Source organism: Cervus canadensis, chromosome 32 (genome assembly GCF_019320065.1).
Source record: "Cervus canadensis isolate Bull #8, Minnesota chromosome 32, ASM1932006v1, whole genome shotgun sequence".
In the NCBI taxonomy this organism is placed as follows: Eukaryota; Metazoa; Chordata; class Mammalia; order Artiodactyla; family Cervidae; genus Cervus; species Cervus canadensis.
The window spans coordinates 31,722,567-31,749,394 of NC_057417.1; the positions used below are offsets into that span (position 1 = coordinate 31,722,567).

General features: G+C 47.3%; 1 protein-coding gene and 1 long non-coding RNA gene across 2 annotated transcripts; one reads left to right on the plus strand and one right to left on the minus strand.

Moving 5' to 3' along the window:
- Positions 1–1,227: 1,227 nt before the first annotated feature.
- LOC122432896 lies at positions 1,228–26,494 on the minus strand. Its single transcript, XM_043455196.1, has 3 exons — positions 26,392–26,494; positions 12,905–13,335; positions 1,228–3,005 (listed from the first exon to the last, which is right to left on the minus strand). The coding sequence occupies exons 1-3, from the start codon at positions 26,492–26,494 to the stop codon at positions 2,985–2,987; spliced, it is 555 nt and encodes a 184-aa protein (XP_043311131.1). The 3' UTR covers positions 1,228–2,984.
- LOC122433396 lies at positions 6,378–7,339 on the plus strand. The gene is made up of 3 exons (XR_006267088.1): positions 6,378–6,425; positions 6,772–6,953; positions 7,225–7,339. It is a non-coding gene; the product is annotated as an uncharacterized LOC122433396 (long non-coding RNA).
- Positions 26,495–26,828: the final 334 nt, after the last annotated feature.

The window sequence follows — 26,828 nt, forward strand, 5'->3', positions numbered from 1 at the left end:
TAAGGCAAAAAAGAAGAACATGCATATAGGCATCAGAACTTTAAAAACAGGCTTGCCTTGGTTTTCACTGCCAAAATGATACACTTAAAATATTTCAAATGAGCGATCCTTTTATAATTCAATCATGGAAACAATTTATTCAAGAGTATCTTATTTCTCTAATTGCTTCGGAAATAGAACTGTTTATAGATGGCCATCTTTCACAGTCCTGAAACTTCATAGGTTTCATACGCTACGTTTATCATCACCTCTCTACCCCAGAACTTTCCACAGGAGAGGCCACCTCTGGACAGACCTGGAGACAGCAGAACACCAAAAGGAACAATGTCAGCAGTGGATGTGTACTAAAAAATAATGTAAGGAAAAAGTTACTGTGAGCTCTTCCACAGAGCTTTTATAAAAAGCTTATTCTCACCTTATTCTGACCTAACTATATGAAAACACTTCAAGTTAATTTGTGTGTGCTAAGTCGCTTCAGTCGTGTCCAGCTCTTTGCGACCTCATGGACCACAGCCTGCCAGGCTCCTCTGTCCCTGGCATTCTCTAGGCAAGAATACTGGAATGGGTTGCCATGCCCTCTTCAAGGGGTTCTTCCCAATCCAGAGGTCAAACCCACATCACTTATGTCTGCTGCCTTGCGGGATGGATTCTTTACCACTAGCGCCACAAGTTAATTTAGTTAATGCTAAATAGGGAATTCTGAATTTGTTCTTTGCAACTGTTTGAAAATTCACATACTTGGGGTTTACAAAAGAAAGACAGCTGATGTGTCATGGAAACTTCCATCTCAAAGTAGAGTTTAAAACAACAACAAAAAGTGGGGGTGGGGAGGGACCAGGGACAGGGAGAGGGTGTTGACGGGGAAGCCCGTCCCATTCTCACACACCGCAATGTGCCATCTCGTCTCCCCGCCCATCCACGACCCTGAGGTGGGTAGTCCACTGGCCAGGGCCTTCTTGGGGCAGTCGGGTCGGTGTCCTTTGAGACTGGCTGCAGACCACTGTTTCACGAGGGTGAGCACCCCACTCCACAAGGATCATAAGACATTATTTCTTTCTATCTGGAGAGTTGAGTTCCAGAGTAATTTTACATTTTGCTTTTCATTCTCTGCTTCCAATCTTCTAAATCGGTGAAAAACTTTTCACAAACAGACTGAAGTATGAGGAAGGCAGCATTAATAATAAAGACGAAGGGAACCAAGACTACACACGTAAAATAAGACATTTATTATGCTAAAGAACAGGTTTTATTTTTCATTTCCCCAGAACACTAACATAGCACACGGCAGAGTAATTTAGCACACAATATAAACTGATATATGCAGTCAATAATTCCGAAAATGGGGACGTCTTACTCTGGGACTCCTTAGAAACTTCTGCTCTTCAGTGCCTTTTATCGAAGTCATCAACACACGGCAAAAGGAGTTATCTCAGAAAAAATTAGTGTAGATCTCTCAACTCCTAGAAACTGGAGACCTTCTATAAGGGGAAATACTTGCTTTTTTTTTCTCTAGACTGAGCTCCAGTGGAGCTCATTTTTTATTGTGGGTAACACTGCCAGGGTTCCTAGTTTGAGGAAGGGTTATCTAAAGGTAATGTTAATATTGCAACTTTCACCGTAGGGCCTCCATGTAAATTGCATGTCAAGTGTAAGGAAAGGGATGTGAGAAAAGACATCAGCTTTTTGCTCAAATTATTCTACAAAACACAGAAATAACAACAGCTTACCATCAACTTGGCCTGGCTCAGACCAAGCCCAGCAGGGTTGACTTTTACAAGTATCTACTCTCGTCAGATGGTCAGAGAACAGGCTGGAGAGATAGTGCCTGGGACGGCAGCCCTGCTGGATGGGTGCTGAAGGTAAACTTAAAACTTGCTGTTACATCTTTGATTCTAGTCTGATAGGTGTATAAGGTAATATCAATAACCTCCTTGGCATGGCTTCCCAATCCTTAATGTCTCTCAAGCACGGAGATTTCCTTCTGTATCAGCCAGCTTTCTGTGGGTTTAAGTCCCACTGACTTTAAGTCTGTCTGGTCACACGAATCAAAGTAGAGGTTCACTGCCGCGCCGTGTGTGCCCAGAATTAACGCAAAAGAAAGCATTTGAGGAGAGCGCTTAGTCTCGCTATTTTTATTGTTCTGCCTGTACCTTAACCTTGGCACAGCAGATTTGCTCATTCAAAAGCTTGTGGAGCCAGTGACGCCACTGTTATCTGCAGATCATCTGAGGTGCTTTCTTCCCATGAAAGCATTTTCTTGTATTCTACTCTTGGCTCTGAATGGTCAGGGAAAACACTTTTCATCTCATCATTCAAGAATATTAGGGGATGTGCGTGCAGCAGGATGGCTCGCAGGCAAGAGGGTGCCAACGCAGAGTCCAGCTTCTCTAGGAAAGCACGGGGCCGATCATCCTCAGAATCCCCCTTTGTGGACCCTCTCTGCCGGCCCAGCAGTCTGGACCCCCAGGGCTCTCCGCCGTGGCTCCGTCCTCTGTGGCCGCCAGTGGGCATGGGCGCTGCCCATGGCCAGTCCATCCCCGGAGCCTCCCCAGCGCCTCGGGCCGGCCCCGCACACCGCGCCCCTGCAGGAGCCGAGGACAGACCCACAGCGTCGCTCTGCGCGGCAGCTGAGGCTGAACTTCTTTGTACTGGTTCTTGCCACCGTGGAAGTGCTTCGAGGCCACCGCAAAGCAAGGGGCTGGCCCCACGCAGGTCAAGCTCTGTTTCCAGTGACGACTCCCCGTTTCGTGGATCTCCCCGGGCAGCGACCGCAGGTGTCCTCACCCGGGAAGCGCCATCTGCGGGCCGAGGGCTCCCCTCCTGCCTTCTCTCACTCCACAGTTCTCTGCACAAGGCTCTGTCCGAGGCGGCACCCGCTCCCTGCTCCTCCGCGAAGTGGGTGCAGAAAGGCCTGCGTCCGTCCCTCATGCTGTGTCTCTGACACCCTGAGCCCCAGGACACGCCTGTCAGTCCGCGGAAGGCCTTCAGTGGATCTCAATATGAACCTGGAAAAGACCAACAAATTACAGGGTAATAATGAAGACGGGGTCTCCAGAGAGTCCACACACACCAGGTATTTCCCAGCAAATATGAAGGTCTCTTTGACAGTCTCCAGTACCAAGGATTCCCACACTGTGATAGAAAACAGGATGTCAACCTACCAATTAGAAATCACAACAAAAAGAACAGAACTTGATTAATGCAGTATTTCCTAAAAATACTTAAATATGTACTGAGGCTCTGCACTTTTCATGGTAATGCAGTTATTTGCACAGGTTCAATAAAAAGTGGCTGCCTTTAACGAAGATAAACTAGATGACTCAATCAGGCAACCAAGGCCTTACCCAGAGTGTCCTATTTGAGAATGATACTCAGTGACTCAGGCATGACAAGCCACTTTTAAGGAATCATGGGCAACTTTACTTATGTTGTTGTTGAGTTGCTAAGTCATGTCTGACTCTTGGGGACCCCATGGACTATATATAGCCCACCAGGCTCCTCTGTCCATGGATCTTCCCCACCCAGGGACTGAACCCACATCTCCTGTGTTAGCAGGCAGATTCTTTATGACTGAGCCCCCGGGGACCCTCACGTCTCCTCGGGGCATACTCTGTACAGGGATGAGTATTATTCTATATAACACTGACACAAATGCATTTGAGCAGCATAAAACTATATGCAAACATAATGTGCAATTATCTTTTTATATTTTGAATATTTATTTGGCTGCGCTGGATCTTTAGTTGTAGTGTGTGAGACCTAGCTCCCTTACCTGGGATGGAACCTGCGCCCCTCCCGCTAGGAGTGTGGAGTCCTCGCCACTAGACCATCAGAGATGTCCCCAGATTTTTTTTTTAATTGATATATAACTGACAGAAAATATGTTAGTTTCAAGCATACAACCTAGTATTTCAATGTTTGTATATATCACTACAAGAAGTTACAAAGCACAGCCAACACTCACAGTTCACCAAGGCAAACCTAACTTCTCTTAAATTAACTCTCCAAAGCACGTTATTTTAAACCTTACATTTAATTTTACTGATCTGAAATGTACTAAAAATGACTGTTTTCCTGAAATGGAAGCATTCCTAAATATATTTTAATACATATTAGAACAGTTTTTTTTTTAATTAAGAAAAATAGGTCACTTAATATGGGCCAACTCTCAGGAAAACTGGCTTCTACCTACTTTTATTATGTCCTTATAGGAGAACTTAGTACAGCTCGGAAAGATGAAGTGTTGTCACAACTGTTACAATGTTTTAAACAAGACACCCTAACGTAATCACACCTTCGATAATGACAAACTGATCATGTACGCAACCCTGAATATTCAATGGAAGGACTGATGCTGAAGCTGAAGCTTCAATACTTTGGCGAGTCGGACACGACTTACTGACTGAATGATAACAAGTAACGAGAGAATAACTGCTTACTAAAGACCTAGCTCTTCAGTAAATTCAGTAATAAACTATGTATTCAATACTCTTTACAAAGGCTTCAGTAGGTCAGTTAAACATTTTTGGCTCTTGTCCTCAACCAGACGATTTTTGGTATTAGATGGTTACACACATTACTTATATTTTGAGAGCCAGAAATAACTTCCAAGTCATCTCTAAACAGAGTCATCTGTGCAGTATTTTTTGTGGTTTGCTCTCACTGTGCTGTGTATGCGTTGGTACACTGTATCTTGCCAAATAAAGCAGGTACCATTACACAATGAACCGTCCTCCGCCCAGCTATCATCTCCCCCTCTCAACCCCCAGATCTACAAAATAATAAGCAGCATAAATTATGGCAAACGGACATATCCACAAAAACTGAGGCCCCGTCCCCCTAAATGAGGGAAGTCTATTTTGAAATTCTAGACAGTGTGATTCAGGACTTTCCTAGTGGTTCAGGGGTTAAGAATCTGCCTGCCAATGCAGGGGACACAGGTTTGATTCCTGGTCTGGAAGTTCCCACGTGGAGCAGGGCAACCAGGTCCATGTGCCACAGTGAAGACCCAGCGCAGCCAAAAATAATTTTTTTTTTCAAAAATAAATTAAAAATAAACAAATAAAGTTTTAAAAATAAATAAAAACACAGTATGGTGCAAGAAAAATAAAGTGCAGGGCTGGGAGTAAATTCCTGATCCTACTCCTGACCTCCCTCACCAGTGCCTGCCCCCTGCGCGCCCCCCAAAACAGACAACAGTTGAATTCGGAACCACAGCGGCCAGCAGGAGCGAGGTGTGGAGGGAAACAGGCTGTCTGTCGGGCTCACGACCTCGGGGCAGACAGGAGCAACCTGGGCCACAAGGATCCCCGCCAGGGAGGCGGCGGCCCTGCTGGGCGACAGCAGGCCTGACCCGACTCGGCAGCTGCGCCCCCTGGTGCGGTCACCTTACCCTCCCCAACCTGCGCTATTAATGGCCTCAGGGACATGATGGTCTGGATACCATTGCTCTGGAAACTAAAAATACCCCCGCCTCTGTGCCACTGAAAGCCAGCCGGCAAGGCTATTCCCGAAGGGGGGTGGGGTGGGGTGGGCAGGGGACACAGCTGAATGCACGGCGGCGGCTCGGCTGGACGACCACCGGCGGGGAGGGGGTCCTGCCTGGGGACAGCTCACGCACCACACTCCAAGGCCACCTGGCTTCACGGCTGGGTTTTAATTGAAGTACAGCGGACTTACAATATTATGCATAGCACAGCGACTCAGTATTTTACCAGATGATACTCTAATCAAAGTTACTACAGGAGGTGGCTGTGCAACACATTCTGTGGCTTACCTGTTTTGTACATGGTAGTCTGAACCTGCTAATCCTATAGCCCTAATTTACCCTCCCCACTTCAGTACCCACTGGCCTTGTCTCTGCTTTGCACAAACATTCGCTTGTGTTGTTTTCCGGTTCCACCTCGGAGTGACGCTGCCCACTCCCAGCTCTCCGAGGCGGCGTCGGCAGACCTGCCCACCGCTGAGCTCACCGTGAAAGCATCTGAGACAAACTGCTCTGCTGGCCACACCGCTTAGAGGACAAGCAAGAGGAAGGGCCGGGTCACCTCTGCGCCGCCCTCGAGCACCAGCGCAGGGAGTCGGCCCCAAGGACCCAGGCCCTGCTGTGAACCACGCAGGGTCCACGCCATACCTGCCCGCTAGGCGGCTCTGGGGCCGCCACCCAGAGGCACCAGGGTGTGCTCACCCGGCCGGGCGAGAGGCGGCACCTGCTGTCCTGCGTGAGCCGAGAAACAGCTGCTATGAGCATCTCTACCAGCAAGAGCATCAGGGGAAGGACTCCCCTGGTGGTCCAGTGACTAAGATTCCATGCTCCAAATTCAGGGGACCTGGGTTCGATCCTGAGTCAGGGAACTAGATCCCGCCTGCCGCAACTAAGAGTTCGCATGCCACAACTAAGAAAGACCTGGGGCAGTCAAAATTAGGTAATTTTTTTTTTTTTTTTGAGTTAATTTTTTAAAAAAGAGTGTCAGAGGGAACCAGTGACAAAACACAACAGAGGGAGTCTGTCAAACAGAGGACAGAGAAGTGACTCCTGGACGACCAAAGTGGCCCAAGCGTGGACCAGCACGTCGCAGTGGGGGACAGATGCGGAGGTCCAGGCGGGAGCGGCCAGGGGCTGGGAGCCGTCAGAGGCCCTGGCACTGCCCGAGGAGGCACCCAGGACGCTGACCTCCGAGGAGGGCGAGCTGGCATGACTGTAAAGATAACTTACTAATGACTATAACCTTTCCTTTGGGAATTCCACACCTGCGGTATTTTCTGCTACAGATTCAATCAGCCAGTGTTCACAGAGCCCAAGCTACGCCAGTGCTGTTCTGAGCACAGGGATGGGGACGGTGCACCAAGTGGACAAAACAGGATCTGTCTTCCAGAAGCTTGCTTTCCAGTGAACGTAGGGACAAGGACAAAACCGTCACATGCACAAGCTTCCTTGCGGCAGGTAGAGACAGGTCAGTATGGATCAATACCGTACACCACACACCAGGATAAACTCCAACATTCTACATGTAAAAGTAAGACGTGATGTATTAGTACCAGAATAAATTACAAGTGAATTCCTTGTATCTTTACAGTTGGGAGGGCCTTTCTAACTAGGATAAAACCCGAAAGTCAGAAATGACTGTTAAATCTGACTACATAAAACATCAGTATGGCAAAAACACACTATAAGCAAAATCAAAAACATAGTAACTGGAAAATTTTTTCAATTCTTATCAACAGACAATTCTTATCTGACAAAGCTTCAAGAAACCCACCAACAACCCACCAGAAAAACGGGCCAACAACAGGTACAGCGCACACAGAGAGATGCAAACGAGCACTTCTCTCACACCACCCCGTCCTTTCAGGCAGGCAAGCCTGTTGGCTCAAATGCCAAGATATGCCCACGATGCAACCTCCTCCAGGGCCTCCCCGGCATCGCCGTGATGAATCACGGACACGCCTCTCTCCCACTCATCTAAGGGTCTCCCTGCTCCCCTGCCACTCTCACAGGAAATAAGAATGATTTTTTTGAATTGGTTGAACACAAAGTTACCACATGACCCAGCAATTCCAACCCTAGGCATATAACCAAGAGAAATGAAAACATATGTCCAGGACTTCTCCGGTGGTCCAGTGGCTGGAGTCTGCTTGCCAATGGACTGGGGGGAACATGGGTTCGACCCCCTGGTTCTGGAATATTCCACGTGCCTCGAAGCAACTAGGCCTGTGCCCCACAACTTTGGAGCACGAAAGCCCTGGAGCCCATGCTCGGCAACGGGAGAAGCCACTGCAAAGAGAAGCCTCGGCGCCGCAACCAGGGAGGAGCCCTCGCAGCAGCGGAGACCCAGCGCAGCCAAAAAAAGGACAGGCTCTTAAGGAACTGTGGTGGCAACTTAACACTGCCACTACAACCAAGGGCACAATCACTCGTCTGGCACTTCTTTTAAACCTGCAGCAAAATACGCATAAAGGCTACCAGCCATCACCACCACATGGCTCTGGAACGTTTTCATCCAAATGAGAAGTGTCTTTGTTCAACAACTCCCGTTCCCCTTCTCCAGCCCCTGGCCACCACCTTCTATGTTCTGTCTATGTGATGACGTCCCTTAAGTCCATCCAAGTTGTAGCAGGCGTGAGACCCTCATTCCTTTTCAAAGCTGAGAAAGATCCCACTGAAGGTTCACACGTTCTGTTTGTCCTCTCACGTGCGGACAGACACGGGAATCACCAACAGTGCTGCTGGGACACCGGAGCACCAGGGCCTGCGTCCGTCTTCAGACTCTGCGGGGTACGCCCCCCAGTGAAACCACTGAACCGTACAGTGATTCTGTACTCAGCTTTTTGAGGACCTGCTGAACTGCTTCCCAAGACCACTTGACCTGCCTCCTGAGAAATCTGTATGCAAGTCAAGAAGCAACAGTTAGAACTGGACATGGAACAACAGACTGGTTCCAAATGGGGAAAGGAGTACATCAAGGCTGTATATTGTCACCCTGCTTATTTAACTCATATGCAGAGTATATCATGAGAAACGCTGGGCTGGATGAAGCACAAGCTGGAATCAAGATTGCCGGGAGAAATATCAATAACCTCAGATATGCAGATGATACCACCTTTATGGCAGAAAGTAAAGAGGAACTAAAGAGCCTCTTGATGAAAGTGAAAAAGGGAGTCAAAAAGTTGGCTTAAAACTCAACATTCAGAAAACTAAAATCATGGCATCCGGTCTCATCACTTCATGGGAAATAGAAGGGGAAACAATGGAAAAGGTGAGAGACTTTATTTTGGGGGCTCCAAAATCACTGCAGATGGTGACTGTAGCCATGAAGTTAAAAGACGCTTACTCCTTGGAAGAAAAGCTATGATCAACCTAGACAGCATATTAAAAAGCAGAGACATTACTTTACCAAAAAGGCCCATCTAGTCAAACCTATGGTTTTTCCTGTAGTCATGTATGGATGTGAGAGTTGGACTATAAAGAAACCTGAGTGCTGAAGAATTGATGCTTTTGAACTGTGGTGTTGGAGAAGACTCTTGAGAGTCGCTTGGACTGCAAGGAGATCCAACCAGTCCATCCTAAAGGAAATTAGTCCTGAATATTCATTGGAAGGACTGATGCTGAAGCTCCAATACTTTGGCCACCTGATGCGAAGAGCTGACTCGTCTGAAAAGACCCTGATGCTGGGAAAGATTGAGGGCAGGAGGAGAAGGGCACGACAGAGGATGAGATGGCTGGATGGCATCACTGACTCAACGGACATGAGTTTGAGTAGGATCTAGGAATTGGTGATGGACAGGGAGGCCTGGTGTGCTGCAGTCTGTAGGGTCAGAAAGAGTCAGACACGACTAAGTGACTGAATGAATTGAAACTGCTTCCCACAACAACCGCACCACCTTCCATTCCTCCCAGCAGTGCACAGGGGTCTAATTTCTCCACATCCTCGCTGTCCCCTCCCCTGATAACAGCCAGTCTTAGTGTGGCTTTGACTTGCAGTTTCCCAATTTTTCTCCCCCAGCACTGGGTTTTATCGCCTCCCTGGCAGAAGAGAGGCCTCCTGGGAGCAGGGCCAGGTCAGGCGAAGGCTGGGCATGGGAAGCTTGTGTAGCTGGGCTCAGATTTGGAGCTGGAGCAGTGAGTAGAGGCTTCCGGGGACTAAGGCTGGCCTGGGGTCCCCAGGTCCAGGCAAGGAGATTCTGCCTGTGAGAGACGAGCAGTCACTCACCCTCCAGGCCCACAAGTGTCCCTGGGACAGGACGGGGGCAGACGGGGGGAGATGGAAGGAGCCGTGACTCTCAGGGAGAGAAGGTGGCCCGGATGGGTCTGTCAGGGCCTGGAAGCAGGGCGACGCCATGTCCGCACCCTGCAGGGCTGGGATGGGAAGGGGAGCCTGGCCACCAGGGCCCCGCCTCCGGGTGTCCCACGGGGCCACAAGGTTGAAGTCACAGGCTGGGGCTCGGGGCTCAGAGGTCACTGTAACCATGCCTCAGGTCCTCACCATGGCCGGTGGCCTGGCTGCCCACAAACACGTTCCAACTGCCCACCTTTTCCTGGGCTTACTTGCCACTAGTGTATCTTCTTTGGAGAAATGTCTATCAAGCCCTCTGCCCATGTTTGAATTGGGCTGTTGTTGCTGAGCTGTAAGAGCTCTTCACGTGTTTTGAACACTAATCCTTGTCAGATATCCAGTTTGCAAATACAGGCGACCCTTGAACAAGGCAGGGGCTGGGCTGTCGACAGTCCACAATCGGAAATCCTCACAGTTCTCAGGCAGCCCTCCCCCAAAGTACCTAGTGACCGCCTTGTCTGCGCCTGCCCACCCCAACTCACACCCGAAATGGCCAAATAAGCCCCGCGCTCCACAGCCAGAGTGTTCAGCTTCCACGGTTCTCTAAAGCTGCGCTGCCTGTGGACCGGGCGTCACGTGCGGCAAGCGTCCCCGGCTCTCCGTTCTGCCGGCACCACGCGTCCCAGAGCCAACCCCCCACCTCCACAGTGCGCTCACCCTCAATCATGACAGTGCAAACTCCTCGTTAGGAAATCTGTATCTCAGCAACCTTTCCAGAGCTTCCCCTACTGGCCTATGAACAACTGGGAGATCTGGAAAGCCTCATCAACGTAACAGGAATGGAGTCCTTCACGCCTTATTGATGTGATCCCAAAAGACCCTTCTGAAAGGAGAACCCAGGAGTGAAAGCGTCTTGGCATTCTAAGAGCCAGGGAGGAGTGCTCGAGGTGGCCAGAACAGCAAGTGCAAACGCCCAGGGGCAGGAAGAGGCTTGGTGCCTGCAGAGAGGAGACACGCAAGCAAGCAAGAGCAAGACACGCAGAGAGCAAGCAAGAACGAGCCAGGGAGAGGTCAGAAAGGTGGACGGGAGTCAAATCTACAGGACAGAAACAGGTGAACTGCATTCCACGCGCAGTGGCAAGCAGTTTGGGATTCTTTTTTTTCTTGTAAGGAATGACACAATCTGATTTATATTTTTAAAAAGACGTCTCCAAGGGCCCTGGGGAGAACAGATGGAGGCACCTTGGCAGCTTGGACTAGAGGGTGGTCAAAAGTAACTAAGTGGACATAATCAGAAAGGTGAGTTTTTTATGGTACACAACTGGCTATTTTCAACATTATGTTGATTTTCTCTTACTTGTGACTTTACATGCTAAGTGTGTGCTAAGTCACTTCAGTCGTGTCCAACTCTTTGTGACCCTATGTTTTGTAGCCCTCCAGGCAAGAATACTGGAGGGGGTTGCCATTTCCTCCTCCAAAGGACCTTCCCGACCCAGGGACAGAACCCTCATTTCTTAATGTCTCCTGCGTTGGCAGGCAGGTTCTTTACCATTTAGTGCCACCTGGGAAGCTTGCAAATTATACAAGTAACTCCGGAACAAAAGTTTCCAAAGTGGAGCTTGACGGTCAGATATAGCCTCCTGACACATTCTGCTTTGCCCACAAAGGTTATCTTTTGTTACGTTGATATTTAAAAATTAGGATTTCCACTTTCTCTTGGAAATGGCTGCCTCTGGCACACAGCAGTTGGCTGGTGACTACAGGCTGGAGCACAGGCTTTCTGGCTTATTTCTATTCCCACTCCAGCACCTTCTTTGCTCATTCTGACTCCTTTGGCACCACTTAAGGATGCCACAAGCCCCTGTTCACACAAAAGAATCTCAATTTGGACCCTGAAATAGAGAGGCCGGTTCATCCCAACTAACCTTAACTCAGTTTTGGTCAATAGGTGGTTTTATGTCACCAGTGAGAGGCTTTGAGACAATTCTATTCTGATACCACCTGCCAATGCAACAGACATAGAGACTTTCAGTCCCTGGGTAGGGAAGATTCCCTGGAGGAGGGTAAGGCAACCCACTCCAGTATTCTTGCCCGGAGAACCCCATGCACAGAGGAGCCTGGTGGGCTACAGTCCATGAGGTCCCAAAGAGTCAGACACGACTGAAGTGACTTAGCACACACGCACAGTCAAACCACAGGGAAAAAAGAGAACTCCTGCCCCGCCCATGTCAATACTGCATAGCCCTGTTCAGGTTTCCCCTAAGTACTGTCAGACCGTCAGCTCTTGGAGAACAGGGACCTGTCCATCACAGAGCCCTAGGCTGCACACAGCAGACCCTCCCCCATGTGCAAACGGAACCCAAGAGATGCTCAGCACTTGGCCATCTATGACACATTCAGGAACAAATAATTCTCAATTTGACGGTTTTCCACTCCGCCAGAAAAAGGCATCTGGAATTTGAGGGAGGTAGAAACGTCAATCCTTGATAGCAAAGATGATCTCCAGGGTGCTGGGTGTGTGTGGGTGTGTGTACTACTTCACATCTGAACTGTTTCAGGCCTCTGAACCTTTGTCTCTCTACGTCTTTACACCTCGTTTTTCCTCATCACCACCCCCACTCCTTTCACCACCATCACCCTCTACCCCGGGCCAGGATAATAAACATGATACCTCCATCAGAATATCGATTAACATTAATTAATTTACCTTAAGTTTGGATCGCTTTCACAGCATAAAGTTTGGGAACTAGAAAAGTCAACCGTAAACGCACTCCCCGCCCCCGCACCCCCAATCAGTCATTTTCACAATTTCCTCTTCAGGGCCAGGGCCTTTAGAGCCCGTGAGCCCGCTGTAGGACCTTACTCGAGGCCTGCCGCTCCACGCCCCCACCCCACCCCGCCTCTTCTGCGAAAACAGAGTCAACAATGACCTCTGCGGGGATTTTCTCCCGCGTGGCTGCGGGAGAAAGGCACGGTGCTGAGCCATACACTCGGCATCCAGCCTGGCAGCTCCCGGCGGCATCTTCACGGCCTGGGCGAGGGTGGACCGGGCGGCGCGGGGCGGACCGGCACTCGGGGACGATCGGGGGGCCGGGGGGAGACAGGGGGTCGGGCGGGCGTGCCTCACCCACCTGCAGACGGACGTTGAGCATCATGGAAGCCACGATGTAGAGGTAGGGGAAGTTGATGCGCAAGCGCCAGGCCAGGTCGAAGAAGATGAGCAGCGTGCGGGTCAGCCCCTTGCAGAAGACCCCATAAGAGCGGGCGGCGGCCGAGCGCGAGAGCCGGACAGCCAGGCCCGACAGAGCCGCCGCCATATAGACCGGCGCCCGCCGCCGCCGCCGCCCGCCCGCCCGCAGCGCACCGACCGGCCGCTGGACCCGGGCCGCCGGGCGCGCCGAAGCCCGGCCGCCCGCCCTCTCGGCGCCGCGACGCCCCCGAACCTCCGCCCCGGCCGCTGGCCCGCGCTGAGGGAGCGAAGGAGGCGGCGGCGAGGCGGGCGGGCGGGCGGGCGGGCTGGCCGCGGGGAGGGGAGTCGGCGCGTCACTCTGTCGGGAAGCGCCTCAGCGAGCCGGCGCCGGGTCCCAGCCCGGCTGCGCGACCTGACGTCACAATGCCGGCGCCGAGCCGGCGTCAATGGCCCCGCCCCCAGGCCCCGCCCCGGCCCCGCCCCCGTTCACCTTGCCCCAGGTGAGAAGCGCATGCGTGGGCTAGGTGGCGCGAAGAGGCCGGCTGAAGCGCTGTGTTCTTCCGCCCCCTAGTGGTAATCCAGAAAATAAAAACACAGGGAGGTGTTGAGCAGTGGGTTTAGGGTGAATGGGTTTAGCGCTGCCGAACTTTCAAGTTATTAAAATAGTAGTTTTGTTTTATGCTTGTCTTACCGCAGTGAAAAAAAGAAACAGAATGGCTTCTTGGGGCCAACAGGGAGAACGTACTCCTTAGGTAAATTACGGTGTCAACTCATATATTGATAGTTTAATCTTTTAATAATCATATTAGTTACGAAGCCTCTAATGTAAAAGGGTTGCCCTGGTGGCTCAGACGGTAAAGTATCTGCCTGCAGCGCAGGAGACCCGGGTTGGATCCCTGCGTCCGAAAGATCCCCTGGAGGAGGGCATGGCAACCCTCTCCAGTATTCTTGCCTGGAGAATTTCACAGAGCGAGGAGCGTGGCGGGCTACAGTCCATGGGGTCGCAAAGAGTCGTTCTGAGGTTTTGAGGGGATTTTTTTTGACAGTGAGTTTTTACATTCCTACTTAAGCATATCAGTTCAGTTCGGTCGCTCAGTCGTGTCCGACTCTTTGCGACCCCATGAATTGCAGCATGCCAGGCCTCCCTGTCCGTCACCAACTCCCGGAGTTTACTCAAACTCATGCCCATCGAGTCGGTGATGCCATCCAGCCATCTCATCCTCTGTCGTCCCCTTCTCCTCCTGCCCCCTATCCCTCCCAGCATATAGGTTTCTATTAAACATTTGTAGGGCTTTGAAGGTAAATACCTTCTCATATCAGACAATATTTCATGTCATTACTTATGCCCACCCAAGAGAAAGTCTGGAAATTTGGTATAGGTGGGAAAAACTGTTTAATTGGTTAAATGAAAGGCAAGTCTTAAGTCCTTTAAGAAAGCCACAGTAGAAAATGACAGTGTAAGAATGGATTTAAATGTATTTTAATTTAAAGCTCCTTTGCCCCAGAATAGATTTGTAGTAATCATTTTTAAAAAATCATTTAAAGGAACTCCCCTGAGGTCGGGCGGCGCGCGGGCCGGGGTCCCATGCTTCCACTGCAAGAGACACAAGGCCTGTCCCTGGTCAGGGAACTGAGATCCTGCATGCAGAGCCACACATCCAAAAAAAAAAAAAAAAAGAAATTCTGTACTCTGAAATGAATCTATATTCAAAATATTTTTTAAACCTGAATTTTTTTCATCTGTAATTCAAAGGGGAAAATTATAAACTACATAAGACGTGTCTAGTAGTGTCATTTTAACTATTCTTTAGCATTATCATTTTTCTTTATGTGTCTACTGTTTTAAAAAGAATTGTACTTTTTGATGTTCCATTATACTATTTTCACTACCCATTATGTTTTGGGCCAAGAAATAGATATTTGAAGGATTTTAGCTTTTGACTAGCTATATTATTTTGAAAACAATGTTTTCTCAAAGGATTTGCATAAACCTTTCATTTCCCTTATTTTTGCAGCATAGCGTTTTGCCGCATTTGTCATTGACTTTAAAAAGCTCACTTCCCTTTTTTTTGTGAGCAGTGTTTTTCTTTCGGTGCACAGTGGGTGCTGTCTTTGAAGATGACAGAACACATATTGCTGAATTATGGTTGTTTTTCAAAACATCGTCTCCCAGAAGCAAAATTAACACTTCTTTATACAGTGTTTTAGGAAAACTAAATTTTAAAGGCTAGGGTCTTTCATGGAAAATTTGCCAAAGACTCAAAACCAATCCAACAATGTGAAAACAGGGTTGGAGATCAGCTAAATTTATTTCTGGGCCTGTAAAGATTTTCTGGGGTGGAGAATTGGCAATCCTGTTTATTAAAACTATGTTGAAGGACCAGATGGGCTTGGGGGCTGTGAGAGATATATATATCTCCTCCCTGGTTACTCATTCTTTGTCTCTAAATGCCATTGAGGCAATGAGGCGTTTTAAACAAGCTATTTGGTTGCCATAAACAATGGCAAACAAAATTATCATAAAGCTTAACCGAGCAAGGTAAGAAGCTTGTTGTAATTAGACAGAAGGAGAGGTCAAAGAGAAGACACCAGGAGCATTAATGAGATTTAAGGTTTGCTCTATATCGTTAACTAGTTCTGTGCTACAAAGCAGGTTGGTAAATTAGTTTAGCCTCATGACAACATTTTAACTCAAGTCTGAATTTTCTGGCATCTCTGGGAAAGACATCCTGCTAATTATAATTTGAGACACAAACAGACAGAACTAATTATAAGTCAGTGTGAAAAGTATTTTCATAGAAGTACAAAGGATTGTGAGAGGAAGGAGGAGAAAAGAGGAGGCAAAGAGAACAGTTTTATGAACAACCCTGATTGCTGATCAATAGGATCCAGGTGATTTGCCCATCATCTTCCTTCCTGCTTTCTGAGCAGCATCTCTGGCGAGGGAACTAGGAAAGCGTTTCTTTGTTTTCTCAGCATGAGCCAGCCAGAAAAGCGCACAGAAGCCAGGTTTCAGGCTCAGCAACATCTCAATGCCCCATGACCTGGTTCTGCGAAATGAGTATAAGGACATTCACCCTAGAGCATATTTGTGAGAAATATCAGTAAACAACTGTCAGGGGTGCAGAGCACCTAGCACATCCCAGGCAGATAGTGCTAAGTCACTTTAGTCGTGTCCGACTCTGCAACCCTATGGAGATATGGACTGTAGCCAGCCAGGCTCCTCTTGTCCACGGGATTCTCCAGGCAAGAATACTGGAATGGGTTGCCATGCCCTCCTCCTCCAGGGGATATTCCCGACCCAGGGATCAAACCTGCATCTTTCAGGTCTCCTGCATTGGCAGGGAGGATCTTTACCACTAGCACCATCTGGGAAGCAGAGAGCGAGCACTCAGAAGTAATAGCTATTTTCATGCTCAGAGCCCTGGAGTGCTTAGAATGCAAGTTTAGTGGGTCCATTAATAATCATTGCAATTAATAATGTTTAATGCTGGGGACTTCCCTGGTGGTCCAATGGTTAAGAATCCATCTGGCGGTGCAGGGAACAAAGGTTCAACCCCTGGTCAGGGAAATAAGACCCACATGCCAAGGAGCAATGAAGACCCTGCCCCACGACTACTGAGCCCGTGGTGCAGAGCCCGTGGGCCACAGCTGGAGTCTGGGTACCACACAAAGGGTCCCGCGAGACTCCTGTGTGCCTCAGCTAAGACCCAGTGCAGCCTAATGAATCAATATTTCTTTAAAGTCAATTATATAAAAGAGGTGGCAATACAGAAAATTTGATGATAGGAATTATTATTTTTAAGGTGCTAAATGAAATTCTGGTTGCTTGTAAAAAGAGTGTATCCCTTAGAAATACCCTTGAAATATTTACAGATGTAGTAATGTATGGTACAAGGAATTTGCTTTCCAGTAATGAGTAGAGATGACCCAAACTGACCCATAAATTGATAACTCTATAAGTGGATGATGCATATATGAAGATACCCTCTACTATTCTGTCTGCTTTTGCATACATGTGAAATTTTTGTAATTAAAAACACAGGGTGAAAAAAAAAAGAAAAAGAAAAGAAAAATAAAAACACAGGGTGGGGGCGTGGAATTCCCTGGCGGTCCAGTGGTTAGGTGTCTTTTCTTTCACTGCTGAAGGCCCGGGTTCAGTCCCTGGTTGGGGAACTAAGATCTCACAAGCCATGAGGCCCGGCCAAAATTTTTTTTTTTTAATTAAAAAAAAAAAAAAGTTTTTAAACCTATTTTTGAGATAGAGAAAATTGGTCATGAATTAGGTATTTCTGAAATTCAAGAACTATTGTTAGTTCTTGAATGTTGGGTGTGCTGATGTAATTAAAGCTATTTTATTGAGTTTTTATCTTAGAGATTCGTATGAACAAAATTATAGGATGAAGGGAATCTGCACTGTTGACAGTGGGAAGATGGAAAAAACAAGACTAGCCTTATATTCATAGTGATTGAAGCATACTGTAAATTACAGATTAATTTCTAGGAATTGATATGATGATCGTCTAGTCTCATTTCAAAAAATATTTTGACCAAAATGTGTCCCTGTGATGCCTTTTGTGTGTGTGTGTGATGCCTTTTTTAAAAAATTTGATTTATTGAAGTATGGTTGATTTACGATGTTGTGCTAATTTCTTCTGTAGAGCAAAGTGATTCAGTTAAATAATGTGTATGTTCTTTTTTTATATTTCTCTTCCATATGGTTTATCACAGGATATTGACTGTAGTTCCCTGTGCTATACATAGGACCTTGTTGTTTATGGAGCCTACAGATAATAGTTTGCTTATGATGCTTTTTTAAAGGCCTACTGCTTGAAGGCAAAAAAAAACAAAAAGACCAAATAGCCTATGACTGTTTCTCTCTGATCATTTAGTGCTCTCCCGGTCTCCTATTGTGAATGTGTGCTCCTGGGCTGTCCCCAGCTCCGCAGGGTGACATGGAAGTGGTCACAGTCATTCTACAAAACCCTGCCTGCTCTTTTTTTTTAATTGGAAGTTAATTACTTTTCAATAGTGTGGTGGTTTTTGCCACACATCGCTGTGAATCAGCCACGGGTGCACACGTGTCCCCCCATCCTGAACCCCCCTCCCACCCCCCTCCCCACCCCATCCCTCTGGGTTGTCCCGGAGCACCGGCTCTGAGTGTCCTGCTTCATGCATCAAACTTGCGCTCAGTCCTCTGTTTCAGCGCTATTCTCCCAAATCGTCCCATCCTCGGCTTCTCCCAGAGTCCAAAAGTCTGTTCTTTACATCTGTGTCTCTTTTGCTGTCTTGCATATAGGATCATTTTTACCATCTTCCTACATTTCATATATAGGCGTTAATATACTGTATTGCTGTTTCTCTTTTTGACTTTTTTCACTCTGTATAATAGGCTCTAGTTTCATCCATCTCATTAGAACCAACTCAGATGTGTTCTTTGTTATAGCTGAGTAAGGTTCCATTGCGTATACGTGCCACAACCTCCTTATCCATTCGTCTGCCGATGGCCATTTAGGTTGCTCCCGTGTCCTAGCTATTGTAAAGAGTGCTGCCGTGAACACTGAGGTACATGTGTCTCTTTCAATTCTGGTTTCCTCGGTGTGTCTGCCCAAAAGAGGGATTTCCAGCCTCTTAAGGAATCTCCACACTGTTCTCCACAGTGGCTGTACTAGTTTGCATTCCCACCAACAGTGTAAGAGGGTTCCCTTTTCTCTATACCCTCTCCAGCATTTATCGTTTGTAGACTTTTTGATGGCAGTCATTCTGAACGTACAAAACCCTGCCTGCTCTTTATTGTTCTTTGAAGCCTTTAAGTTTAGGAGTTATTAATCACCCAGCAATAGATGACTGATACATCAGGGATAAAGGTTTAGGGACGTCCCTTGCAGCCCAGTGATTAGGACTCCATACTTCCAGTGCAGGGGGCATGCGTTTGATCTCTGGTTGGGCAACTAAGATCCTGCATGCCAAGTGGCCAAAAAAAGTGGGGAGAAGTAGGTAAAAGTTTCCCCCAAGATGCTAGAATTCCTTTGTGAGCTGGACTACCAAGGACTCAGACCTCTTAGGAGTGAAGTTTTGAACAAATTAACTTTGATGCTGGCCAAAGACAGGGGGATTTCAGCAAGGGTAGCGAAAAGGGAAGTGATAAATGTCAGCTCCAGGCTTCTGACTGTAGAATGGGGTCGGTAGACAGTGCCTACCTGCATTTCCTGGCATTCTGTGTCATTTCAGTGTTATTTTTGAATGTTTTCATCTCTTTCCTCTTCCTTTTCCGCATTATTAGTGGCTCAGACAGTAAAGAATCTGCCTACAATGTGGGCGGCGACCCGGGTTCGATCCCTGAGTCAGGAAGATCCCCTGGCGAAGGGAACGGCAACCCACTCCAGTATTCTTGCCTGGAGAATCCCATGGACACGGCTACAGTCCATGGGGTCACAAAGAGTCGGACACAACTGAACAACTAACATACACATGCATAAGGTGAGTAGGTGCCAGTTAGACTTCTCTTTGGTCCACAGGTTACAAAACATTGAGGTGGGATTGAAGAAAGAGGACACTCCCCAGAGGCGCTGGACTTGGACCTCTTGCAGCACTTGGACCTGAGAACACGGAGCGTGTTCTTGTGTTGGGTGCGACATGATGGTGGCGCCATTGTGATGGGTGGGAACATCATGATGGGTGGGAAAATATTAAATATAAGTGAAAAGATGTATGCATGTGAGTACTGGGCAGCCAGATGGTGCATGGTGGATGTGGCAGGACCTGGGCATTATCCTGGAGCCAGGCTTTTCTTCCTTGGAGGCAAAAGAATTTTTAGCAGGGATGACATTTCCCAGCATGCACTGCAGCTTGATGTGGTCACGTGATGAAAATCCAGCCAGTGGAATGTAAGAAGTGTGATGTTTTCCCAGGATCCGGGGGGTACACACTAGGCTCCCTCTCCACTCTGTTTCTTCATCCTTAGAACTTAGACGTGCTGGCTAGAGCTCTAGATTGATACCCAAGGAAGGAGCTGGGCCCTGAGACTTCACAGATAAGAGGAAGGTGCCAGCCTGAACTATTTACCTCTGGGTTTTGACACACAGGAGAAATCAACTTTGATCTCCTTTAAGCCATTGTCACTGGAGGTCTCTGTCATTGGCACTGAACCTTCTCCGAGCGAATCCAGTAGATGCCTTTTGGTTTTGCCAGGCCAGCCACAGCTTCCTGTTCTTTTACGGGGTGTGTGTGGGGGGAGACTTCCTCTCCCTCATTCCTTGGGGTTCTGGTGGGCTGTGAGTCACTGGGCTCCTCCCTTTTCCCCAACAGGCAGGCAGGCAACCAGACCAGAATCCGCCTCCCTTCGCCAGGAAGGGCAACCTGGGAGGAGCAGGACAAGGTCCTCGGGCATGTGGGAATAAGTCATTGTGATGTCTGCCTCCCGGAGAAGATCCTTGAGGGCCCCAGGGTGGCCTGCCTGAATCATGTCCTTTCTGCGTCCCAGTTGCTCATCTCTTCCTGTCACTCTCTGAGCTCCCCTGGTATTTTTCCCTTTTTTCTTTTCCTTAATCCAGAGCAGCTTTCGGTTGCTTGCAGCCCAAGAGCCACAGCTGCCGCCGTTTTCCGCACGCTCTTCACTTCTCATTCTTTCATCTCAGATTGTCTGTCTCTGGAATCCCTAAGGCTCTGTAGTCACCATAGATCCATAACAAGTAGCTCTCTGGGAGTGCCCTGGCGGTCCAGTGGCTAGGACTCCGAGCTCCTGATGCAGAGGCCCTGAGTTCCATCCCTGGTCAGGGAACTAGATCCCCCGTGCCGCAACTAAGAGATTGCGTGCTACAACTAAACAAATAAATTATGATACAAATAAACTTATTTACCAAACAGAAATAGACTCACAGACATAGAAAGCAAACTTCTGGTTACCAAAGGGAAAAGAAGCTAAGGAAGGGATAAATCAGGAGTTTGGGATTAGCAGATAGAACTACTATATAAAAAACAGATAAATAATACGGTCCTACTGTATGGCACGGAATTATATTCAATAGCTTGTAATAAATAACAATAAAAAACAATATGAAAAATAATATATATGTATATTCTTTATTAATCCTTATGAATCACTTTGCCGTATACCAGGAACTAACACAATATTGTAAATCGACTGTGTGTGTGTGTGTGTGTGTGTGTGTGTGTGTGTGGGCTAAGTCGCTTCAGTCGTGTCCAACTCTCTGCCACTCTACAGACTGTAGCCCTCCAGGCTCCTCTGTCCATGGGATTCTCCAGGCAAGAATACTGGAGTGGGTTGCCATGTCCTCCTCCAGGGCGTCTTCCCGACCCAGGGATGGAACCCTCATCTCTTATGTCTCCTGCGCTGGCAGGCAGGTTCTTTACCACTAGGGCCACCTGGGAGACCCTAAATCAACTGTACTTAATTTAAAAAATAATAAGAGAGTCAAACTCATGAAAGTAGGGAATAGAATGATGGCTGCCAGGGGATAGGGCAAGAGGGAAATTGGGAGGTATTAGTCAAAGGGTGCAAAGTTTCAGTTATACAAAATGAACAAGTCCTAGAGAGCGACATACATAGCCTAGTGCCTGGAATTAACAGTACTGTATTGTACGTGTAAAAACTTGCCAAGAGTGCAGGTCTTATGTTAAGTGTCCTTTTAACAAATAAGAATAATAAGTAAAGGGGGCAGGGGATTTTCCTAGTGGCCCAGTGATTAAGACTCCGCATTTCTACCACAAGAGGTGTGGGTTCAATCCTAGTCCGGGAACTAAGATCACACATGCCTCTCGATGCAGACAAAAAAAAGTAAGAGAGGCAGGGGGAATTTTGGAGATCGTGGATATGTTTAGCGCATAGATGGTGGCGATAGTTTGGTCGGTGTACATTTGTGTTCAGGCTCATGAGTCACATACACTAAATATGTTTAGCCTTTCATAAAGCAATCATACTTCAATAAAATGGTTCAATAAAAATTACTTCACAGAAAATGTAAAAAAGGACTGGAGAAGGGAATGGCAAGCCACTCCAGTACTCTTACCCGGAAAAATCCCATGGACAGAGGAGCCTGGCTGGCTACAGTCCATGGAGTTGCAAAGAGTCGGACACGACTGAGCAGCTAACACTTTCACTTTTGTGGCAATCATACTTCAACAAAATGGTTAAAATATTTTAAAAGAGGGACTTCTCTGGTGATCCACTGGCTAAAACTCTGAGCTTCCATTGCAGAGGGCACGGATTCGATCCCTGGTTGGGGAACTGAGATCCTATGTGCCACATGCCGCCTGGAACAACTGAGAAAGATAAATAAATAAAATAAAAATAACTAAATAATTAATTGAATAGGGTGAGCTCTCTGGTGGAGGGAGGCACAGAGCCTCCATGCCCTGTCCTCGTGGACCCTAGACTCTCCACCCTCCCAGCCTGGAAGTCTGTTCCCTATCCCAGAGCTCCTCCCACCTCGTCCTTTCAGGCTGGGGGTGGTGCTGAAGATTCTAACCCTCTAATCACAGTGTTAGGTTTTTCTGGAGTTCAGTCCCCACCGAGAAGCTGTCTGGGGGCCCAGGCCTGAGCCACCTCATTAGCACAAAGTCAGACACGGTGGAAAAGGTCCCCTTATGAGTGACCAAAGACACTCCGATCCCTCAGTGAATTCCAAAGGTGTTAGGAGCTGGGGACAGCGACCACCTCCACTTTGCATTACACCTCACTTCCTCATGCATGAAACCACAGCTGATGCCGGCCATCAGGTGGACCCTCAGCTGGGGCTGTCTTTCTGAGCACCTGGGGCCTTTTCCCACAGCCTGGGGCTTCCTCGCAGTGTGGCAACTGGGTTCCAAAAGCAAGCTTGCAGGAGATCCCAGGCTGACCCACTTCTCAGGGGGAGGGACTATGGGTCTCGTTTATCAGTGGGACTGCGTCACTATCACTCTGTAGGAAGGGCCTGCGGGATAGATCGTTGGTGGCCAGCTTGGAAAATATTATCTGCCACAACCATGGAAACCCAACTGACACCTGTCCTTTTAGTTTTTAATTGTTCTATTTTTTTAAAGCCTTGACACGTGGCAAATGGGATCTTACTTTCCCAACCAGGCATGGAACCTGCACCCCTTCATTGGAAGCATGGAGTTTTAACCCCTGGATCTCCAGGGTAGTCCCAACACTTGTCCTATTTTTTTTTTTAATTTTTAAAAACAATTAATTGTATCTGTTTTTGGCTGTGCTGGGTCTTCCTTGCTGCATAACTTCTCTCTAGTTGCGGTGTGCAGGCATTTCATTGCGGTGGCTTCTCTCGTTGCGGAGCACAGGCTCTAGGGTGTGGTGGCTTCAGGAGTTGCAGCTCCTGGGCTCGAGAGCGCAGACTCAGTAATGGTGGTGCATGGGCTTAGACGTCCTGGGGCGTGTAGGATCTTCCTCTATCAGGGATCAAACACGTGTCTCCTGTATGGGCAGGCAAATTCTTTACCAGTGAGCCACTAGGGTGTTGGTATTCTGGAAGCTCCTTGAGGGCAGGAACCATATCTTTAAAAAGTTGGCTTATAACTCAACATTCAGAAAACTAAGATCATGGCATCCAGTCCCATCACTTCATGGCAAATAGATGGGGAAACAATGGAAACAGTGACAGACTTTATTTTCTTGGGCTCCAAAATCACTGCAGATGGTGACGGGCAGCCATGAAATTAAATGAGGCTTGCTCCTTGGAAGAAAAGCTATGACAAACCTATCTTTAAAAATTTATAATAAAAGAATAAATACATAAAGTAGCTTTGTGTAGAGACTAGGACAGCAGGCCCAGGCATCAAAGGACTTTGGTTCACAGTACCATTTGCCAGAGGTCTAATCCTGCATGTAAGTTAAATAAGCAGGGTGACAATATACAGCCTTGACATACTCATTTCCCAATTTGGAACCAGTCTGTTGTTCCACATCCGGTTCTAACTGTTGCTTCTTGATCTGCATACAGATTTCGCAGGAGGCCGGTAAGGTGGTCTGGTATTCCCAACTCTTTAAGAATTTTCCAGTTTGTTGTGATCCACACAGTCAAAGGCTTTGACGCAGTCAATGAAGCAGATGTTTTTCTGGAATTCTCTGGCTTTTTCTATGATCCAATGGATGTTGGCAATTTGATCTCTGTTTCCTCTGCCTTTTATAAATCCAGTTTGAACATCTGGAAATTCTTGGTTCATGTGCTATTGAAGCCTAGCTTGGGAATTTTGAGCATTACTTTGCTAGCGTGTGAGATGAGTGCAGTTGTGCAGTAGTTTGAACACTGTTTGACATTGCCCTTCTTTGGAATTGGAATGAAAACTGACCTTTTCCAGTCCTGTGGCCACTGCTGAGTTTTCCAAATTTGCTGGCATATTGGGTGCAGCACTTTCACAGCATCATCTTTTAGGATTTGAAATAGCTCAACTGGAATTTCATCACGTCCACTAGCTTTGTTCATAGTGGTGCTTCCTAAAGCCCACTTCTTTGAACTGCAGGTTGTCTGGCTCTAGGTGAGTGATCACACCATCATGGTTGTCTGGGTTATAAAGATCGTTTTTGTGTAGTTCTTCTGTGTATTCTTGCCACCTCCTCTTAACATCTTCTGCTTCTGTTAGGTCCCTACCGTTTCTGTCCTTTATTGTGCTCATCTTTGCATGAAATGTTCCCTTGGTGTATTATATTTTCTTGAGATCTCTAGTCTTTTCTATCTATTTTTTCCTCTATTTCTTTGCATTGATCACTGAGGAATGCTTTCTTATCTCTCCTTGCTATTCTGTGGAACTCTGCATTCAAATGGGTATATCTTTCCTTTTCTCCTTTGCCTTTTGCTTCTCTTCTTTTCACAGCTATTTGTAAGGCCTCCTCAGACAACCATTTTGCCTTTTTGCATTTCTTCTTCTTGGGGATGGTTTTGATCACTGCCTCCTGTACAATGTCATGAGCCTCTGTCCATAGTTCTTCAGGCACTCTGTCTATCAGATCTAATCCCTTGAATCTGTCATTTCCACTATACAATCATAAGGGATTTGACTTAGGTCATACCAGAATGGTCTAGTGGTTTTCCCTACTTTCTTCAATTTACGTCTGAGTTTTGCAATAAGGAGTTCATGATCTGAGCCTCAGTCAGCTCCCGGTCTTGTTTTTGCTGACTGTATAGAGCTTTTCCTTCTTCAGCTGCAAAGAATATAATCAGTTTGATTTCGGTATTGACCATCTGGTGATGTCCATGTGTAGAGTCGTCTCTTGTGTTGTTGGAAGAGGGTGTTTGCTATCACCAGTGTGTTTTCTTGACACAACTCTGTTAGCCTTAGCCTTGCTTCATTTTGTAATCCAAGGCCAAACTTGCCAGTTATTCCAGGTATCTCTTGACTTCCTATTTTTGCATTCCAGTCCCCTATGATGAAAGGGACATCTTTGCTTGGTGTCAATTCTAGAAGGTCTTGCAGGTCTTCACAGAACCATTCAGCTTTAGCTTCTTTGACATTAGTGGTTGGAGCATAGACTTAGATTACCATGATGGTGAGTGGTTTGCCTTGGAAACAGCAGAGATCATTCTGTTGTTTTTAAGATTGCACCCAAGTACTGCATTTTGGACTGTTTGTTGACTGTGAGGGCTATTCCATTTCTTCTAAGGGATTCTTGCTCACAGTAGTAGATATAAATGGTCATCTGTAGTAGTAGATACAATGGTCATAATAGTTTTTCTTATTATTAACTATCAATTTTTATTATTCACTGTGATAATAACATGGGAATCCCTGATGGCTCAGTGATAAGCAATCTGCCTGCAATGCAGGAGACTTGGGTTCAATCCCTGGGTGGGGAAGACCCCCTGGAGAAGGAAATGGCAACCCACTCCAGTATCGTTGCCTGGAGAATCCCATGGACAGAGGAGCCTATTGGGCTATAGTTCGTGGGGGGGGGTCACAAAGAATTGGACTAAGCGACTAAATTACCAAATTACTAAGCGACGACTTAGCGACTAAATTACCACCATGATAATAATACGTATCCCTCCATACCCCTTAGAGGAGGAAATGGCAACCCACTCCAGTGTTCTTGCCTGGAGAATCCCGTGGACAGAGGAGCCTGGCGGGCTACAATCCATGGGGTCACACAGAGTCAGACATGACCCAGCAGGCACTCCAGGCGGTTATCCCCATTGGATGAGTGACAGGTGTATCTGCCCATCTCCATACTCGTAACAGTCAATGTGATGGTTAATTTTATTAGTATGTGTAATCAACTTGACTAGGCCATAAGGTGCCTAGGTATTTGGCTAAACATTATTCTGGGTGTGTCTGTGAGGATGTTCTGGGTGAGATTAACATTTGAATGAGTAGATTGAGCAAAGCAGAATCCACTGGAGCAGAGAAGGTGTGGCAAGGGAGAATTTGCTGACTGTTCAAGCCGAGACATTGGCCTCCTGCACCCCGACTGCAACTTACGCCACCTTCGCTCCTGGTCCTTGGGCCTTTGGACTTGAACGAGAACTACCAGGTCTCCTGGGTTTCCAGCTGACGGCAGATCTGGGCACTTCTGAGCCTCCATAGTTGCACAAGTCAAGTTCTCATAATAAATCTCAGCCTCCTTCTCTCTCCCTCTCTGTCTCTCCATATTTCTCCTATTGATTCTCTTTCTCTGAAGAAGCCTAAGACAATAAATATGTCTGCATTTTTATTCATAGCATCTACTGATATATTGGAAATTATATATAAAAACAAACGCAAGAGGGACTCCCTTGACAATCCAGGGATTACGACCTCCCCTTCCAACGCAGTGGGTGCAGGTCCCATCCTTGGTCAGGGAGATAAGATCCCACATGCCCCTCAGCCAAAAAAACAAAACAGAAACAATATTGTAACGAATTCAATAAAGATTTTTT

Coding starts and splice junctions, on each gene's coding strand:
- LOC122432896 (XM_043455196.1), bottom strand. CDS start 26,494: ATGGAGGCTCAGAAGTGCCCAGATCTGCCGTCAGCTGGAAACCCAGGA. Junction 13,336..26,391: donor GGACCAGGAGCGAAGGTGGC/GTAAGTTGCAGT, acceptor CGGCTCGCTGAG/GCGCTTCCCGACAGAGTGAC. Junction 3,006..12,904: donor TGCTCAACGTCCGTCTGCAG/GTGGGTGAGGCA, acceptor GGTCTTTTCCAG/GTTCATATTGAGATCCACTG.